This window comes from Myotis myotis, unplaced genomic scaffold (assembly GCF_014108235.1).
Source record: "Myotis myotis isolate mMyoMyo1 unplaced genomic scaffold, mMyoMyo1.p scaffold_m19_p_1, whole genome shotgun sequence".
NCBI lineage: Eukaryota > Metazoa > Chordata > Mammalia > Chiroptera > Vespertilionidae > Myotis > Myotis myotis.
In genome coordinates this window covers 71,643,687-71,663,170 of record NW_023416313.1, presented here as the reverse complement: position 1 = coordinate 71,663,170, position 19,484 = coordinate 71,643,687, and the positions used below count along the sequence as shown (strand labels likewise).

The 19,484-nt window shown below is 44.4% G+C and overlaps 1 protein-coding gene across 12 annotated transcripts in view; it reads right to left on the bottom strand.

Moving 5' to 3' along the window:
* The window catches only part of NFKB1 (nuclear factor kappa B subunit 1), a 133,661-nt gene that overhangs the window by 7,922 nt on the left and 106,255 nt on the right, over nucleotides 1-19,484 (bottom strand). For all 12 annotated transcript variants that reach the window (XR_004972901.1, XR_004972905.1, XR_004972906.1 and 9 more), the window contains 7 exons: nucleotides 17,758-17,943; nucleotides 16,467-16,608; nucleotides 12,632-12,746; nucleotides 5,536-5,737; nucleotides 4,821-4,990; nucleotides 4,406-4,508; nucleotides 352-476 (listed from right to left, as the gene is read on the bottom strand). Coding sequence is in view for 9 of the 12 variants with exons in the window: in XM_036340953.1 (XP_036196846.1) it covers nucleotides 352-476; nucleotides 4,406-4,508; nucleotides 4,821-4,990; nucleotides 5,536-5,737; nucleotides 12,632-12,746; nucleotides 16,467-16,608; nucleotides 17,758-17,943 (1,043 nt within the window). In the remaining 3 variants the exon portion in view is untranslated. The remainder of the gene's footprint in view (nucleotides 1-351; nucleotides 477-4,405; nucleotides 4,509-4,820; nucleotides 4,991-5,535; nucleotides 5,738-12,631; nucleotides 12,747-16,466; nucleotides 16,609-17,757; nucleotides 17,944-19,484) is intronic.

Sequence of the window (19,484 nt, the reverse complement as noted above, 5' to 3'; positions counted from 1 at the left end):
CAATTCTGGTGTCAGTTCAGAATGGATAACTCCTGATGTGAATTTTGTGTTTTCTCTGGTCTAACCCTCTCTCACAACTGAACTCGGATCAGATTAGGCATACACTTCACATTCAGAACTCTGCTGACCTAGATCTCTCATGGATAAGCTTTTCAAGATAAGCAAACAGATTGTTGTTGGGGGCATACAGATCTCCAAACAACAAAACCAGCTTGTAATAAGGAGACTTTCTTAAAAAATAAAAGGCAAAGGGCTTTGGGGAATAAAGACCCAGGCAGAGCCTCTGTTCTTACATTCCCGAACCTTCAGCCCCCACTGGAGCTGCCAGAAACAGACTAGAGCTACACTCACCTGCCAGTTGGTGGCCATATCGAGAGGTGTGGTTCCAGGCACAACCCCTTCATCATCTCCATCCCTTTCCCACGAGTCATCTAGGTCATAGAGAGGCTCAAAGTTCTCCAGCAGGGGATCTGCTCCTGCAAAGTCAAGTTACATAGCATTAGGTAACCCTGCACCTCTTTAATTTCCAATTGCCTGCGGGGGTCAGATTATATACATATATAAAACATTACTTATTGATATATATAAAAGCCTAAGCAACCGTTATGGCGGAACGACCAAAATGACCAGTCGCTATGATGCACACTGACAACCAGGGGGCAGACGCTCAACGCAGGAGCTGCCCCCTGGTGGTCAGTGCACTCCCACAGGGGGAGTGCCACTCAGCCACAAGCCAGGCTCACGGCTGGTGAGCGCAACCGCTGCTGCATCAGGAGCCTCTCCCTACACTGCGGCAGCACTACCATGCAGTGGCAGCACGTGCAGTGGGCCGGGATGAGCACGAGTGGCGTGGCCCCTGGCCCCGATTCGGGCTCCTCCCTGGCTGCCTGCTGCTTGGCTCACTGAGACATCTGTTGGGGAATGTCCGACTGCCGGCTTAGGCCCGATCCGGGTGCCGTTCTCTGTAGAAGGCAATCAGTCTGAACAACTCAGTGTCTCAGGAAAGTGCAGGGAACTCAGGGTGAGCCGGCCTCCGCACTTGACTCACCCACTCAATAGTGTTCGCAGGACAGACTGTGATGGCCCAGCCCATGCACGGGCAGCAACTGCTAAAGCTCAAAACAGCAGCCTGTGCAGCAGCAGAAGGCCATCCAGCCACAAGCCGGCAGTTGGACATCCCCTGAGGGGTCCTGGACTGCGAGAGGGCGCAGGCTGGGCTGAGGGGACCCCCCCACCCCCGCCATGCACGAATTTCATTCATTGGGCCTCTAGTAAACATATAAACATTTCTATTGAAATATCCAGAGACCATCTCTTTTTTTCTTTTTTAAATATATATTTTATTGATTTTTTACAGAGAGGAAGGGAGAGAGATAGTTAGAAACATCGATGAGAGAGAAACATTGATCAGCCGCCTCCTGCACACCTTCCACTGGGGATGTGCCCGCAACCAACGTACATGCCCCTGACCGGAATTGAACCCGGGACCCTTCAGTCCGCAGGCCGACGCTCTGTCCACTGAGCCAAACCGGTTACAGCAGAGAGACCATCTCTTAAATTCTAATTTATTTTGATTGTAAAGGTATCTGATGATACCCTATACATCCATGGACACTTTCAAAACAAAAGACTTGGAATACTCTGACTCTCAAACTGAACTCCATAGGATAGACTGAATGATGCATCTTTAATTTGGGGACCAACAATGGCAGTTTACAGGTGCTGGGGTGCACCCTCAGGATGAGGGTCCCAAGGTTCGCATTTACGTGCATGTCGCAACTTCCTCTCCTAGTTGCTCAAAAGAACAGAGACGCTTGCTGTCTAGTGACAACATGTTCAGTTTTATTCTTGGGTACAGCATGCCAGGGCCCTGATCACTGAACAAAAACACCAAAAACACCTCTGCTAGGATGGATAGTGATTGAAGAATTTAGGGTTGATCTTAGAAAATCTAGTCTGTTTCTTAGCCCACAGCAAGAAACACCAAGAGTAACTCAAAGATTAGAGCTCAAGTTATTTCTCAAAGGCTTAGCAACTCTTTTAATGAGAGTTTAGCTTAATGTCTAAGGACAGGAGCAAGTGAAGCACACCCTTATGGGAAGAGGAACTTGTTTTTATCTTGCTGGGAGAACATGTGACTTGTGCTAACTGTAATAATAGGGAGTGCTAGATCCAGAGACATAGAAGCATGGAACAGACTGTTGAACCTCAGAGGGAAGGCAGGGGTGGGTGGGGGTATGGGAAGTGATTAGCCAAAGAACTGTATGCACATATGCATAACCCATACATAACCCATGGGCACAGACAATAATGTGGCCAAGGCCTGGGGGGCGGGGAGGAACAGGTGAGGGCTAGAATGGGTCCATGGGGAAAAAGGGGACATCTGTAATACTTTCAATAAAGATTAAAAAAATAATAGGGAGTGTCTCATGAGAGTCAAAGGAGAATCTTTTTCTTTTTTTAAATATATTTTATTGAGTCTTTTACAGAGAGGAAGGGAGAGGGATAGAGAGTTAGAAACATCGATGAGAGAGAAACACTGATCAGCTGCCTCCTGCACATCTCCTACTGGGGATGTGCCTGCAACCAAGGTACATGCCCTTGACCGAAATTTAACCTGGGACCTTTCAGTCCGCAGGCCGACGCTCTATCCACTGAGCCAAACTGGTTAGGGCCAAAGGAGAATCTTGATGCTATTTCTTATTTCATTATCCCAGTCCTAGCCTGATTTATGAGGCAGTGTCATCTGACAATGAAAACAATGGAGAAATTCAGATGAACAATTACAGAACCCAAGACCAGAAGAGCTGAGCTATGTTGCTTCCTTAAGTGACCTGCTTCATGACTTTGAGCCCAAGACTAAGTTTTCCTTTTTTAAAAATAATTCTTCATTGTTGAAAATATTACATATGTCCTCCTTTACCCTCTAAATGCGCCCCCCCCCTTCCCTCTGAGAGTCCACACTCTGTTCCATGCTTCCATGTCTCTGGATCCACTCCGTTCATCAGTTTATTTTGTTACTTAGATTCCACATGCGTGAGATCCTGTGATACTTGTCTTTCTCTGACTGACTTCTTTCACTTAGCATGATACTCTCCAGGTCCAGGACCAGGTTTTTCACCTGAGTTTCCTCATTTATCTACTAAAGACACAGTTACTTGCCATTCCTTCCATGGGATACTGAGAATTCAAGATAAAGCATTTTTGAAAGGGTTATAGCTCCTTGCCTGAAGGTATTTCTTAAATATAACCCCTGACTTGCCAAACTAGAGGCTTATTCAAGAGAAAGGTGAACTAGACAAAGGAGAAAAGAAAAGGCTGCTGGGATGTTTGCTGCTGAAGCCAGAACATTTACTTGGGAAATGATTTTACTTGTCAGAAAAATGTGGTGCCTCAAAGAAGTTCCTACATCTTTCTAGACTCAACTTTTTAAGAAGCTGTTTAACCTTCTCTGTTTTCTTGAATTAATAAAGCACTTACTTTCTAAAAATTTTTAATAACCTCTCAAGTGAAATCAGAACTATCTGGGCAGATATGAAATACCAATTTCATTAAATGGTCTTGGAGATTCTAAGTATTCAAGGCAATAGAGATTCAGGAATGAGCAGGACTATTTTCTCTATACTTCATAGGAGTAGAGGATTAAATGGAATAACAGCTGCAGATCCTTGAGAAGATAGGGGAGAGAAACACAGTAGGGAGAATAAAGTTTGGAAGTTCAGAATGACAAGGCATGAGTCAGAGCTCTGTCAGTTACTGGGACCCTGAGACTGAGATGAAAAAGTTTCTCTAGTCTGTTTCCTCGGCTATAAAACGGGGATAATACTAATGGGATTTGTCTCAAGGGGGTTGTTGTGGGTTAACTAAGGTTAAATGAGACCGTGCAGGTGCAATGCCTGGTTCAGAGTCAATAAATGCTGCTAATTTTTAGTGCTTCACACATGATAGTACCCAATATACTATCAATACCTGTTCCGTTTGTTTTGTCCACTTACTTCAACTTCTAAGAGACCTTTCTTGTAAAAGGAAATCTTTAAATTCTTTCTTATACCAATATGTTTTTCCTTCTGGGGACTCCTGATGTGATGAGACCGTACTGCTCAGAATTCCATAAGGAATTAAATTTGTGTTTAAGATCTCATCATGGGAGTCCACTAAACCACCCACACCCACAACGAACGGGTGCATTAGAGAGTAAAAACTGACACAACTCTCAGGACGAACTCCAGGATGACTAGTGCGAACAGCGCTTTATGGCCGCTAAAGTGAGACTTGCCATAGAACTTCTCACCTGAGCCTTTCAGCAGCAGGGCTGTGGCTTACAGAAGGTGACAGGGCTGCTGGACTGTAGCTGGGTTTGCATTGCTGATACCATTTTCCACAGCTGACTGCCGGGCTGCCTTACCTGCTGCTTTGAGAAGAGCCGCCATCCGGGTGGAGCCTCTTCCGGCCGCTATGTGCAGGGGTGTCGTTCCATCATAGGTGGTACTGTCTACATCGGCATCACCCTACAACCCGGCCCACACAGAAAATGGTTAGTTGATGGTTTGCTCGCCCCCCTGACCTGTCTCATGGCTCCTTGAGTTGTATTCCTAGCACAGGTGCCCTCTGGGGCAGGCTCTGCCACTGAAATAATCCCCAGTGAGAGCTCCCGGGCAGGGGCGACAGGAATGTCTGAGGCTGCGGTTCTGAAGCCTTGCGTAGACATGAAATAAGAGTGGAATGTAGGGAGAAAGGCTGTCACCAACACCGTTTTTTGAAAAGATTTTCCTAAATCGCCCTTGGAATTTGGTGCAAAGGCAAACAAGTACATCCTTTACCTCCAGGAGCAGGCAGCCGGCCAAGGAGATGTTGTCGTGCTCCACGGCCAGGTGCAGCGCGGTGCGGCCCGACTTCTGCTCCTGTGCGTTGACATCCGCCCCTGCGGCCACCAGCAGCAGCAGACAGGGCATGCTGTTGCTCATCACGGCTACATGGATGGCATTCAGACCTGTGGCCCAAGCACAGGGACAGTCACAGGGCAGGAAGGCAGTCCCAGGACAGCCCCCCTCTGCAGCTGAAGGAAATGACCAGACTGATCCACGGGGTTGGAGGTAGGGAGGGTGGGGGTTGGGGGGTGGGGAAGGCTGATGGGTTGCAGCACGTCTAGTGCTGAGAGAGCCTCTGTTCCAGACAGTCTTTCCAGGCGCTGTAAGTCAACTGTTCTGCATGGGAACCCAGAGTCTCCCTTTATGTTCTCAGGAGACACCGTGGGCAAATAAACATTCTCAGAATAAATGATGCTTTCTCCAGTTCACGCCCAGTATTGTCGGGCCTCTGCTCATTCCTTCTCCTGACTAACTCTCCCAAGTCATCTCTGAAGGAATCGGCTCTGGTGAGCAACAGAAATCCTCACAGAGCTGATAGCTCCAGGTGACTAAGGTTAAAAGCACTTCGGGTGCAAATCAAATAATAGAACACGTTTATCAAACACCGACTAACTGTTTAGAACACAGATAGCGACAGTTATACCATGATGTGCGGGTTTTCTCTTACCTTCCCCGTTGGGGTGGTTGATCAGCAGAGCTGCTTTCCTGTGCTTGAGTAAAATACCGAGGATCGTATCCTGTCCTTCTTTGGCAGCAAGGTGCAAAACAGAGTTTCCCAAGCGGTCCAGAAGGCTCAGGTCGGCCCCAGCCCTCAGCAAGTCCTCCACCATAGCCTCCTGCTTGGTGATCACGGCCAAGTGCAAGGGCGTCTGGGAAGGTGGAGGAGGGGCAGGAAATAACACTGTCAGCAGCAAGCACTTACAACCCATGGACCTGGCAGCCGTCACGGCAGTGGGTCGTTTTTCATTCCCAGATCAGCTAACTCCTCACCTTTGCAAAGGAATTACTCCCTGTCCCATATCATATAGGAATGAAGTATATAAACTGGACTTTTAGCCATTTATTAAGATTATTTTTCCATTTACCATTCTCAATAGCTTTCCTGTTTCTCCTTCCAGCTTACTGATTGCTGATCTATTAACTCATCTATTAGTAAATTTAGTATTCTTGAAATTCTAGTAGGATTCTATCTTTAGCTTATAATTCCACGTGTTAACAAATCAAATCAAGTCTACATTTTACTGAAGTTTAAATGAACCACTCAACAGAAACCAATGAACAAAGGTGCTGTTATATTGATAAAGGAAATAAATTTAGTTAAATTAAAAAAATACTGTTCCATGGATTGGCCTCCACGAGATCAATCAACAGAACTTTCTAGACCCCATAAAAGGTATCAAAGGACTATCTACCTTAAAACTTGGACAATAGCACCACCTCACTAAGAGGGCTCAGATGAACAAACAAGCTGATCTGCTGACACCTAATAGGTAGGTGAAGAATCTGTGTGATTCCCCTGCCCCTGAAGTAGGACCTCAGTGAATGCAAATGTTTTGAAAACTGGGTGTTTTAAATATGCATAGGACAACAGAATCACAAAAGTATCTTTCATGGAATTGAGGTCACTGACAGAGAATAGCAATCTATCACCTATCTATCTATCTATCTATCTATCTACCTACCTACCTACTTACTTACCTATCATCTATCTATCTATCTATCTATCTATCTAATTATTATATATAATTTTAAAATATCTATATAATTTTATAATATCTATCTATATAATTTTAAAATATCTATATAATTTTATAATATCTATCTATATAATTTTAAAATATATTTTTATTGATTTTAGAGCGGAAGGGGGAGGGAGAGATAGAAACATCAATGATGATCCCACTGGGGATCAAGCTGCAACCTGGGCATGTACCCTGACTGGGAATTAAACTGTGACCTCCTGGTTCATAGGTTGACGCTCAACCACTGAGCCATACTGGCTGGGCAGCAATATATTTTTATACAAATCGGTCTATTTCACAGGAGCCTGTGAAATCCAGCTTGTCTAGTGACAATTTGCTTAATCTTCCCTCTCAGTAAGCAGCTACTGTAGCAGCGCCAGCTAAATGTCCTGGCTGGTGCAGGTGACCAGAGCACGTGGGAACTTGGATGGAAGATCTCCGCTGTCTAAGTCTCAATTACACTGATTATTTAATACAGTAGAAACAAGACAGGATATTTTGACATATTTCAATCCCTCCCATTCTTTTGGTCTTTTAGGACTATGTCATGGCTTGAAATGGAATGGTGTCCTCAAAACTTTAGGTATGTAGGCTCTTGGCTAAAAGCCTTCCTCTTGAAAAATAAACAAGTAAATAAATAAAAGCTGTTCATTAATCAGAATGCTATTTGGGGAGACGGGAAAAGAAAATAGAATGAGAATAGAAGATCTGAAATGGTCAGATATTATAGCATTATAGCATTCAGAGATTAGGAATTACTTGTAGTATCAATATAATTCTTTTTCATATCATACAAATTTTTTTACCATAAGAGAGGAATTGTTTTGTTTTTTTCAATGTTTTCTCCCACGGTCCCACCAAAAGTTTTCTATGATATTTCAGGCTCTAGATCTTAAACCCAGGATTACCTCTTACACAATCACACAATATAGGGACCCAGAAATCACACAATATGGGGACCCATAAACAGAGAAGTGATGCTATGCCTGTTGGCATGTGGATGTATGCAAACATTCCTCAGAGCCTAGCAGACAAATGCCCCAGCAGCCCAACTCCTGCATGTATGTCTGAGTGATACAAATCCATAGGGGGGCCTGAGTGAGGATATTGATCACAGTATCATCTACGGAGGTAGGAAGCAAGAAGCTGGCTAAGTGTCCACTGCTGGGAAACAGGTACATTACAGGTGGAAGATGGACACTATGGGATTCTCCTCAGAAACTAGAAACAACAAACCAGCTCTGCACACAGGTGTACGAGTGAATCCCATAAACAGAGAGGGCAGAAATCTAGGGACATGTATAGCATAAAGTCAATTTTGCATTTAAAAAAGACATTCATGAAGAACTATGCGAGCGCGCGCGCGCACACACACACACACACACACAAGTACACGTAAAACTGAAGCCCAAATAAGATCTGTGGGTTGTATCAATGTCAGTTTCCTGGTTTTGATACTGAACTATAGTTATGCAAGATGTTACCACTGGGGAAACTGGGTGAAGGGTACATGGGACCTTCCGGTACATTTTTTGCAACCACGTATGAATCTATAATTACATCCAGTACAAATTAAAGGAACAGGTTAATGAAGAGCAGGATCTGTATGTATAATATAATGTAGACTATATATGAGAATATACTAAAATATCTACCTATTTAAGGAATTAAGGTATATACCTGCCAGTTTTAAAAACAGTCATGGGGGTGTAAGTAAGTACAGCATAGAGAATATAGTCAATAATCTATATATATAAAAGCCTAAGTGACCGTTACAACCAGATGACCGGCTGGTAGCTATGATGCGCACTGACCACCAGGGGGCAGATGGTCAACACAGGAGCAGAAACCACAGGCATGGAAACATGGAACAGACTGATGAATCTCAGAGGGAAAGGGGGAGGGTGGAGGGTGGGAAGAGATTTATCAAAGATCTTATATGCATACTAGAGGCCAGGTGCCCATGCAGCAGTGGGGTCCCTTGGCCTGGCCTGCGGGGATTGGGCCAAAACTGGCTCTCTGACATTCCCCAAGGGATCCCGGATTGCAAGAGGGCACAGGTCAGGTCGAGGGACCCTACCAGTGCATGAATTTATGCACCGGGCCTCTAGTCCTATGTAATAAAAGGGTAATATGCAAATTGACCCTAATTGTGGAATGACCAGATAACCGTTTGACCAGTCACTATGAGGTGCACTGACCACCTCTTGGTCCCTTTCCCTGGCCAGCCGGCTCTGATTGCCCGATGGCAAATAGGGAACTGGGGGTGAGTGGCAGGGGACGCAGGTGGTGCCAGGGTAAGGCTCCCATCCCACCAGTCGCCCCACACACAGAGGGCAACCCGCGGCAGGGGTGGGGCAAGCAAGCAGGTGGGAACAGCCGACCTATCAGGTCCATCCCCCGGCTGTCAGGCTCTGATCACCCGATGGCGAACAGGGAACTGGGGGTGGGTGATAGCAGTGGGCAGGGCTGGCTGCGGGTAGCCAGGGAAGATGGCCCTGATCGCAGGCCAGGCCTAGGGACTATACCCATGCACAAATTTTGTGCGCCAGGCCTCTAGTGTTACAATAACTATGCATGGTGTAAGATGGGTACTAGAATTTTCAGGGTGATCATTTTGTAAATTATATAAATGTCTAATCACTATGTTGTACACCTGAAATAGTGTATGTCACTATAATAGTGTATAATAGTATATGTCAACTGTAATTGAAAAATAAAAAAATAAAGCTTATATGTTTATGTAGCTGATACATGGGAAAATACTTACAAACATAATAGTTCTATTTGGGAGTGGGGCTGGGAAACTTGCATGTTGCCAGGGAGGGCAACTTGTGATTCTCCAAGGAATGTACATCCTTCTGTGTCATTTTAAAAACTATAAATATATATTATATTTATCACAACTGAAAACAAAAAATACAGGCACAAAAAGCCCCACTAATGTTTTATAGGAACATATGCAAATAAAAGAACCCACATCAAACACAGTGGAGTGGTTGTCTACGTTGGAGTGAGAGGAAGTGGAGAGGAAATAGAGTTGAAAGGGAATAGATTACAGAAATATTTTCAGAAAAACCTTAGCTCTATGGACTTGGATTATTCTGCTTGTATCTCTAGAGGGTGGGTGGGGAGAGAGATTTGATCATGACAGATGGCCACAGAAATGTACTAAGATTAGAGAAAGGTATTTTGGGAGAATGTTTAAGATGATTGCCAAATAATCCAAATACTTAAGAGAACTGCTCAATTTCTCATCATGAATAGTTAATAGAGAACCTTTACAGTAGCTAAACAAGAGTCCAAGTCTCAGTGGTTTCTAGCTCTCAAATTGAAGTTGTTGCTGGGTGTGTGTTTGAGATGTAGAAAGCATACAGGGGATCCAGAATCTTTGCCCACTAACAAGAGTAGTGGGAAGGGAGGGAAAAAAAAGGCCTGCATTCTCCTGAGAGTCCCTGAATCAGAAGGTTCAGAAGTGGGATCGCTGGGTCAAATGGCAGTTCCATTTTTAAGTTTTTGAGGAAACTCCATACTGTTTTCCATGGTGGCTGCACCAGCCTGCATTCCTACCAGCAATGCACTTAGGGTTCCTTTTTCTTCATACCCTTGCCAGCACTTGTTTGTTGGTTTATTGGTGGTAGCCATTCTGGCAGGTGTGAGGTGATAACCTCATTGTCATCTTAGTTTGTATCTCTGATGATTAGTGATGTTGAGCATTTTTTCATGTCACTTAGCCATCTGTATGCCCTCTTTGGAGAAGTTTCTGTTCAAGTCCTTTGCCCATTTTAAAATTGGGTTGTTTGTCTTCCTTTTGTTGAGTTGTATGACCTATTTATAGATTTGGGGAATTAACCCTTTATCAGATGTGGCATTGGTGAATATGTTCTCCCATACAGTGGGTTCCCTTTTCATTTTGATGATGATTTCTTTTGCTGTGCAGAAGCTTTTTAGTTTGGTGCAGACCAACAGATCTCAGAGGGGAAGGACAGGGAATGGGAAGAGATTATGTGAACTTATATGGATGCATGCAGAGCCCATAGACAAAGACAGTATTGTGGTGGGGCAGGGGCTGGGTGGAGTGGGGCAAAGGAGGGGGGGATGGGGGACATCTGTAATACTGTCAACAATAAAAATATATATTAAAAATAATAAATACATATTTTTTTAAAAGGCTCAGAAGTGCCACAGGTGGTGGTTTCAAGGTTTTGTCTCTAGCACACTGGAGTCTCAATATATGTAACCAAATGATCTAGTAAGGAGGTTAGCACATAATAAATCACAACTACGGATCCTGTTGTACTGTGTCCTTTGCAGGTCCTATTTATAAACAGAAAAACAAGTAATTCCTTGAATCTGACCTACAGGCAGTGAAGTTAGCAGTCTTTGAAAGGAGGACCGCAAAGTGACAACGTCCCATACCTAGTTTGACTTGTACAAGTGGATGGTGAAAAGGCACCGTCATTCCAAAAGCCTCAGAGAATCAGGCTTTATGGCCAAATGACTTTCCAAATACTAACAACCCTCAAAATGGTATGAAAGATATCCTTTACATGTAGTGTATCTGAAATTAGACCTCACCCTAGTTTTTTTATATCATGAGTCAGTGAGGAATCCCTAACTTCACTTGTCCTTTGACATGAAGCCCAGCAGCCAGAGAAGAAGCCTTACGTCCAATGGGAACTTGTGATTTTGCCTTCTCAGGAAACACTTATTCACAGGCAAAAATCTATTGACAGCTACATGTAAACATTTTAGTACCTTTGCTTTGAGGAAATAGAAAGGATTCATATCTTCTGCTTTAAAAATTGAGAACTAGCCCTTTATCATGTAAATATTGTATGCCATCGCTGTCTGTATTTTCAGAGTAGGAGAGATGCTTGAATCAGGCATCCTAGCACACAGTCTAGGCCAGGGGTCCTCAAACGTTTTAAACAGGGGCCAGTTCACTGTCCCTCAGACCGCTGGAGGGCCAGACTACAGTTAAAAAAAACAACTATGAACAAATTCCTATGCACACTGCACATATCTTATTTTGAAGTAAAAAAACAAAATGGGAACAAATACAATATTTGTATTTGCATGTGGCCTGCGGGCCGTAGTTTGAGGACCCCTGACTCTAGGCCAAGGACTGGGTAGTCACTCTGGGTTGAGTGAAGGCAGGGAAAAACAGGACAGCTGAGCAAGGGTGAGACCAACAGACTGGGACAGAAGCCTGGTGGGGCCAGGACAGCTTCCAGGGGAGAGAGGTGGGAGCAGCCCTGGAAAGCGGAAGCCCCCTCTTCCCACGCTAGTGCAGCCGTAGGTCCCTTAGCCAGGGAAACTGGTCCAGGTCTTAGGGCTCCCAGCACCCAGGCTTTGGTTCTGTTCAAGCAGGTTTACTCTTTCCTCACCTGACATGTGCATGCGCTCAGCAGGCAGCCTCAGGAGGCTCCACCTAACCTCTCTCTGCAACTCTGAAGGCCTCTCTAATAGAGTTCCTCAAGTGGCTTCTGAGCTGTCTTTCTGTTTTTGAAAGACATTTTTTCTTCCTCAGACAGTCTTTTCATCTTTTTGTATTCTGATCGCATCAGCACCTTTTGTTTGATATACATGTAATTTAAGGGTTGTCAAAATGTGTTTCAGCAGACTTCAAAATTCTCATAAACTATTGGCTTTGAAAACTTAATCTTTTTCAATTTTATTTTTCTTGACAGACGTGATGCATTTATGCTAGGTTCTCCCTCTAAAATGGATAGACTCTTTGACGGCTTCTAAAGTTTAAAGTTCACCTTCCTGCAGCAGATGTGACCTTTCACTGTGGGGTGATTGCTAGTACACCAGATCAAAGCATCCTAATTCATTAAAGAACATTCCTCAGTGATAGGCTTTGAGGATCTTACCTGCAAAGATATTTTGTTGTATGGTTCGCTACTGCTAACATTCTTAGAAATAACACACCACACACACACACACACACACACACACACACACGCACATACAAACCATAGATTTTTCACTTGAATCCTTGATAGTTCTGCTTACCTGGTAGAGGTCATTTCTCATGTTGATAATGTCATCCAAAACCAAACCAGACGTGACTTCCAGCAGATCCCTCACAAGCTGAGCATGCAGGTGGATGATTGCTAAGTGTAAGACACTGGAACAAAAATATAATGGCAACAATCAGCTAAAATGTAAATGGAAAAAAAAAGATTTCCAAGATATGATTAGACTTGGAGACTGCATCTGGCTCTTATACCTAGTTTTCTTTAGCCCCCAAATGTTCTGAATCGATAAAATGTCTGAATCTGAGGTGGGGGTGCTTTTCTGCCTACCCAGGGCTCCTACACTCATTTACGGTGCCTGCCTCGTCTTTGGGGGCTTGCAGGTTTGATACTCCCCTGAGGCGGAAAGGCACCTGGGCTTTGAGGCAGAGAGTTGAGTTCAGATCCCCACTCTGCCCTTGTGCTATGGCTTCAGGGCACTTTCTCCTCTAACTTTCCCTGACATGTAGACAATGCACGTCAGGTGCCTGAACTCGGATCTGTTCAGAAAATGTAGCTACTAGTACTTCACCTGCCCTGCCATCCTGCAAAGTACATTGTGGTGGCTTTTTAAGATCTTGAAGTCAGGCTTTTAATGAGTAGAAGACTCTTGAGGCAAACTTTTTTTTTTCTTCAAAGTATATTTTCATTGATTTCAGAGAGGGAGGGGAAGGAAAGAGAGATAGAAACACTGATGATGCCAATCACTGATCAGCTGCCTCCTGCACGCCCCACATGGGATCGAGCCCGCAACCCAGGCCCGTGCCCTCTCCAGGAATCAAACCATGACCTCCTGGTTCATAGGTCAATACTCAACCATTAAGCCTTGTTGGCCAGGTGAAGCAAACTTTTGAAGGAATACTTGAATATATTTTTCCCTCGCAGATATTCCCTGGGCCTGAAATGGTTTTGCTCCTCTCTTCTCTGTGTGGACAGTGCCTCTCCATCTTCACACTCCAGTTCAAACCTTACATCCTTGGAGGAGACTTCCCCAACTTCCTAGGCAGAAAGCGTTGTCTCCTCTCAAGTTTACCACTTGGCTGCACAACTACAATTTTCTCTACATCTCTCTCCCTCTCTGGCCTCGGAGGCCGGTTCTATCTGGGTCAGCCTGACAGGCCTGGCACAGCTTTATAGTTTAGGCACTATACTAAGGATGACAGAGGAAACCTAGAAGCTTACACTAACAAGGGAAAAACTGTTGGCGGTTGCCAAGCATCACTCCATTTTTTCAATTGTTAAAAAACTTATTATTAAAATTAATTTGATAACAATAAAAGTGGCTACTGTTTGTTTAGAGCATCTATTTACCAGACTGCTAAACACCTGACATACATTATCTCCTTTATCATAACAACAATCGGACGAGAGAGGTAATATTATCCCCATTTTTCAGATGATGAAACTGAGACTCATAGGTATAACAGAATTCAACCTGGGTCACAGAGCCAGAGTGGGGAAGCTGGGATTTAAGCTCAGGTCAGTCTTGCTCCGAAGTCATCTCTTAATGCTGTTTTAGGGGCATGTGTGCATTGCTCTGAAGGGTGGTAGGTGAACATCTAAGAGGATGAATACGCTCAAGTAAGGGCAGACTGTGATGCAGGGCACACTCAAAGTGTCACACGGTGGCAGTACATCTGCGACTGGAGGCACAGACTGGATCTGCTCTAATATAAAGATAATAGGTGTCATTTCATCCAGGCCTTTTTCTTAGCTACAGCAAGGGTATCGTCCTTAGGATTGACATCGGCACAGAAGGGCCTCAGAAACTAAACTGTGACTCCATTACTTGAGAGAGCTTTTTCAATGAATGATTTCAGAGTTTCACTACTGTCTCTTGAATGAGAGGCTGGAGGAAGACTTCTGAAAATGGCCTGAAGTCTGACGCACACATGATGCACATGTACCAAGAAAAAGGCCACACTTCAAAAAAGGCCTAAAAATTTCCATGTGCAGCTCAGCACTTCATAGCAGAAGTCACTTCCCCTTCCTCCCCAAATCCTCACACCCTCATGGGAATTTCCCCAATACCAGAAGTTTTTATGATTTTTTTGTCTTTATTGTATTTTCTGTGATGACTAATAGCCACAGGATTCAGATTATTAGCTGCATATGACAAGTTCAGTGAACACAAGAGGCCTGAGCTCTGAAGGGCAAAAGGCATCCCTTGTCTACATTCTTTTGGGGACTCCTCTTTGGTCTCCCCAAGTCTCAGCCTTCTGGCCTCTGGCTGTGTCAAGCCCCTGAGAGCCTGCTGGCATGGGTATGTCTGGGGTCCTAGGAGGGGACCCTAAGTCTTGATTTCCTGCTTGGGCAGGGAAGGCCACCTCCTCAGTGCCTCTATAGATGCCCGGAGTCCTTATACATGTGTCTGCCTCCCCCTCATTGTACTCACTTGAATTCGTGCGCCTTGTACCCTTCCCACAACCCCCTTCCCACGCGAGTGGTCTCTTTCTAACTGGTATGTGCTCGTCTTTCTTAGGCTCATCCATTCAGCAGGTCCCTAAAAATGTCACTGCAAATGCTGCTGTCCTGCCTGGGTTGACTGCTTTCTCTTGTGGTTATTCGCTATTGAGTGCTAACTGGAGAACTTAACCCAGTTGAAAAACATTCTGCTGCTCATGACATTACACAAAGAAGGGTGCACCGGTTCCTCTCATACTGTATAACAAGGCCAGTGGTTATACCACATCCTTGGTTACGCTGCAAGGAATGAGAACAAAGGTCTCTGAAAACCTGAGATTGGCACTTTCCTAAAGCCTTGGGTTCGGTTTTTAAGCTGAGGTTTAAAACACAGCACTCAGGAGCCCTTTCACAGAAAAGGATTTCACTGTCAACACTATTTTAGGAAGGTTTTAGATAAAGCATTTGATTGAATCTGAGGGCTGCTGTCTTGTTACTTTTATAGGCTGCTGAGATCATTTTAGAAGTCTCAATGAGAGGACGAAGAGAACCGTTTTAGAAAGAAGCCAGGTGGCTCTGCAAATACAAGCCCAGTCACAGCAGGAATGGGAGGCATGGTGCTGGGAATGTCAGACTCCCGTGCAATGTGGGTTAGAGCGGTCATGAGCCCGAGCCAGTCACAGACTGGTGACCATTAACAGAGGCAGTAGAGAAGGAACCAGTAACCAGGAAAGAATGACATTTGCGTCTTAATCATTTTGTTGTTATGCTGTCTTTTATTTTTAAAAACTACAGCCAGACTTTTTTGGCTATCTCCCATCTAAGTCTTGGCCAGGCCTCACCCTGCTAAAGCTTCCCAGGACAGACAAGATCGGGAGTGTTCAGAGTGGTATGACCACAGGATGTGATGTCTTTATGGGGCTTTCTCTCGAGTAACTATCATTATAAATATACTGTTGGGATAACAAGTGCTTTAGGGATTTGGTAGGACCACATTTTATTATTATTCCAAAGCAAATAATATTAAAGCAAATATTATTACTCTTCATATATATTTACTAAATATTATTCCAAATTTTATTTCCATAAATAAAGCAAGGCTCTTAAAAAAGTACTGCCTCCCCCGACACACACACACACACACACACACACACACACACACACACAATTTAGTTTCCTTGCCCAGAATGCTGAGCTCTTTGGTGAGTATTCCAGTGATTCTAGAGTCCCGGCGGTGAGAGCCAGAGGACAGAAGAAGCGAATTATGCCACTAAACCTTACTGACACATTCTTTTCCCTGAAAGACAGTGTTCTAGTTGCAGGATCCAATCATTTTGCTCAACCCTCCTTTTCTCCAGCCAGCACGCACACCTTGATTAGCTCTCCTCCTTGCCCTAAAACAAGCCCTGTATTCAGAAGTCCGGACTTACCAGTCCCCATTCTCATCCTGCACGGCAGTGAGATGGCGCTGGACAGCCAGCAGCGTCTTCACGTCTCCGGTCACCGCGTAGTCAAACAGGGCGTTGGCATGCCGCTTGGCGAGCTCCAGCGCCTTCTCCAGAAAGAGGCTGTCTGCAAGGCAATGACCAAAATCACAACTGAGTGTCCTAGGCTCGCTCTACAGGTCTGGCCTGTTGGAGGGCAAAACCATCAGCACCAATGCTCCTTGCAGTGCTTCTGGGTTGTATTCACGAGAGAAAGCACAGCTGGACACTGGCTCACTGGCACATACAGAGGCTGGTCTGAAAAACTGATCTACCATTTCTTAGGGGGAAAGAAGTTTAGAAATGTCTGTCATTTAAAGAGGAACAATCCATCTCCAAATAAAGTTGATTGGATTTGGCCATCATTATAAATACTTAATCTCTTGGTGAAACAATCGATCCTTCACTGGAGTCTTGAGCAACTCGCTCGTTAGGCAAGTGTCAAAAACCACAGTCCCTGCCATACACAGAGAGATTTTCAGGAGCCACTGGTGTTTGGTACATTTCTTCCTGAAGGTCAGGGAAGGCACCTTGTGGCCCGTGGGGGCAAACCCTGGGCGTGGCCTGTTCTTACATGGCCCTAGTTAAGCAGGGCTTGTTCGTTTTAAAGGGGTATAAAAAATGGGGTGACAGAGATCATATGTGGCCCCCAAGTCTAAATATTTACTATCTTTCCCTTTACATTATGAGTATAATCTGGGATGACCTAGAATCCTGACCTAGACTCTAATGACCACTGGTTCAAAATACACACAAAAGCACACTGCCCTTCCTAATCCTGATTCTTCAACAAGGGCACCAGGACAAAAGGAAACGTTCTTATTTTGAGGCAAAGTTCCACTTTAGTATGACAGTCAAGCTACAATCTAGAGAAGGGAGACTATGCAACTTATAGAAACCACTTGTCTCTGTTATCTGTGGTAGAAATGAATTAGGTTCTGTCTCAGATACCATAAACCTGCGTGATTATGACTGGAGAACGCGTATGTAAATTTCAGTACTTTGTACAGTCAAAGACAACACTGGGAGAATGGACATCCCAGTGTGAATACAACGACCTGACAGGTGCTTTTCAAAAGGCACACAGGACTCTGGAGAGCACACTGAACTAGACATGGCTATGTCATCTTTACAGTAACAGAAAAAACAAATCTGTTTTCTGGAAACAACTTTTACACCTCGCGCCGACTCATCCCCTCACCCACCATGCAGTGTAATCACCTGCCTGCTCACTTACCCTGAAACCTGGAATTCTCTTTCTTTACTCCCACCGGATCCGTCAGAGTACCCTCCTCGTCCCTCTGGCCAGACCCCTTATCTGGTTCTGTGGTTTCAGTGACTTTCTCAGAGAGACCTACAGCCCCTCTGCCCTCACTCTCGTCATAACCGTCAGGGTCATTTTTAGATGAGGTGTCCATGATTCCTAAAATAAAAGAAAAAACACTGACTTTTTCTCAATAAAATCTATTTGTTAAATTATAATTCATTGTTTCAATGGAGGTCAGATAATTTAAAATTCTTTTTAAAATGGACATAAGTAACATGCTTTGTAGCTATTTTAAACTCTTCTAAAAACATTTTACAATATAATGATTTGATATCTGCATGTATTGCAAAATGATCATTACAATAAATCTAGTTAACATCTGTCAGCATACAGTTATAAATACTTTTTCTTGTGATGAGAACTTTTAAGATGTTAAAACCCATTTTTTTTCACTTCTAAAAACTTACATCTCTTCTGTTTATTTGTAAGGGACAAAATGAAATAAAGCTCTTCTGGGAATTGCTGGAAAGTAGAATTTTTAAAGTTGTTGAAAGCAGAGGACTTCTTTCTTTCCTATTGCTAATTAACCAAGTGAGTTGTAAAGATGTGATCTCAATTCACATTCTTCAGTGTGGGAGTGACCCAGTGCATCATTTCAGATCATGCTCTTTCAGGTCCAACTATGTTGTCTGACAGGTCCGAGGAGAGAGCACCTATGTTTTATGGGCAGACCTGGTTCAAATCCTGGTTCTGCCACTAACAGATATATATTTCAGTGAATGAATGAACACTTCCCAACCTCAGCGTTCTCTGGTTGTTAAACGAAGATGCTAATATTTTCCTTACAATGCAATCATGAAGATTACTTAAAACATGTTAAAGCAGTGGACATAAAACAGCATGCAGTAGAAGGGAAGACTTCGTTGTATTATGTCTTCAATGGGAGCACTAGAATGGACATGTAACATAAACTATGAATACATGATGTGACAGCTGCTGATTAGGGGAAGCATTGATGGGAAAAGGCCATCCCTATAAAATTCACAATGTCTACAAAAGTATAATGTTTGAAAAAAAGAGAGAACAGCTAAGTTTGATAATTTTTTTATGTTTGAACTAGAGGCCTGGTGCACAAAATTCATGCACCTGGCGGGGGGGCAGTTCCTCAGCCCAGCCTGCACCCTCTCACAGTCCAGGACCCCTTGCTCCTTATCGCCTGCCTGCTCACTGCTCCTTACCGCTTGACTGGCTCGCTGCTCCTTAGCACTGCGGCAGAGGCGGGAGAGGCTCCTGCCACCAATACTGCGCTTGCCAGCTGTAAGCCTGGCTTCTGGCTGAGCGATGTTCCCCCTGTGGGAGCACACTGACCACTAGGGGGCAGCTCCTGCATTGAGCGCCTGGCCCCTGGTGGTCAGTGCACGTCACAGCAACCAGTTGCTCTGCCATTTGGTCAATTTGAATATTAGACTTTTATTATATAGGACTAGAGGCCCGGTGCATGAAATTCGTGCGGGGGGTGGGGGATCTCTCAGCCCGGCCTGCATCCTCTTGCAATCCGGGGCCACTGGCTCCTAACTGCTCACCTGCTTGCCTGCTTGATTATCCCTAACCACTCTGCCTGCCTGTCTCATTGTCCCTAAGCCCTCTGACTGCCTGATCGCTCCTAACCACTTGCCTTGGCTGCCTTATCACCACTA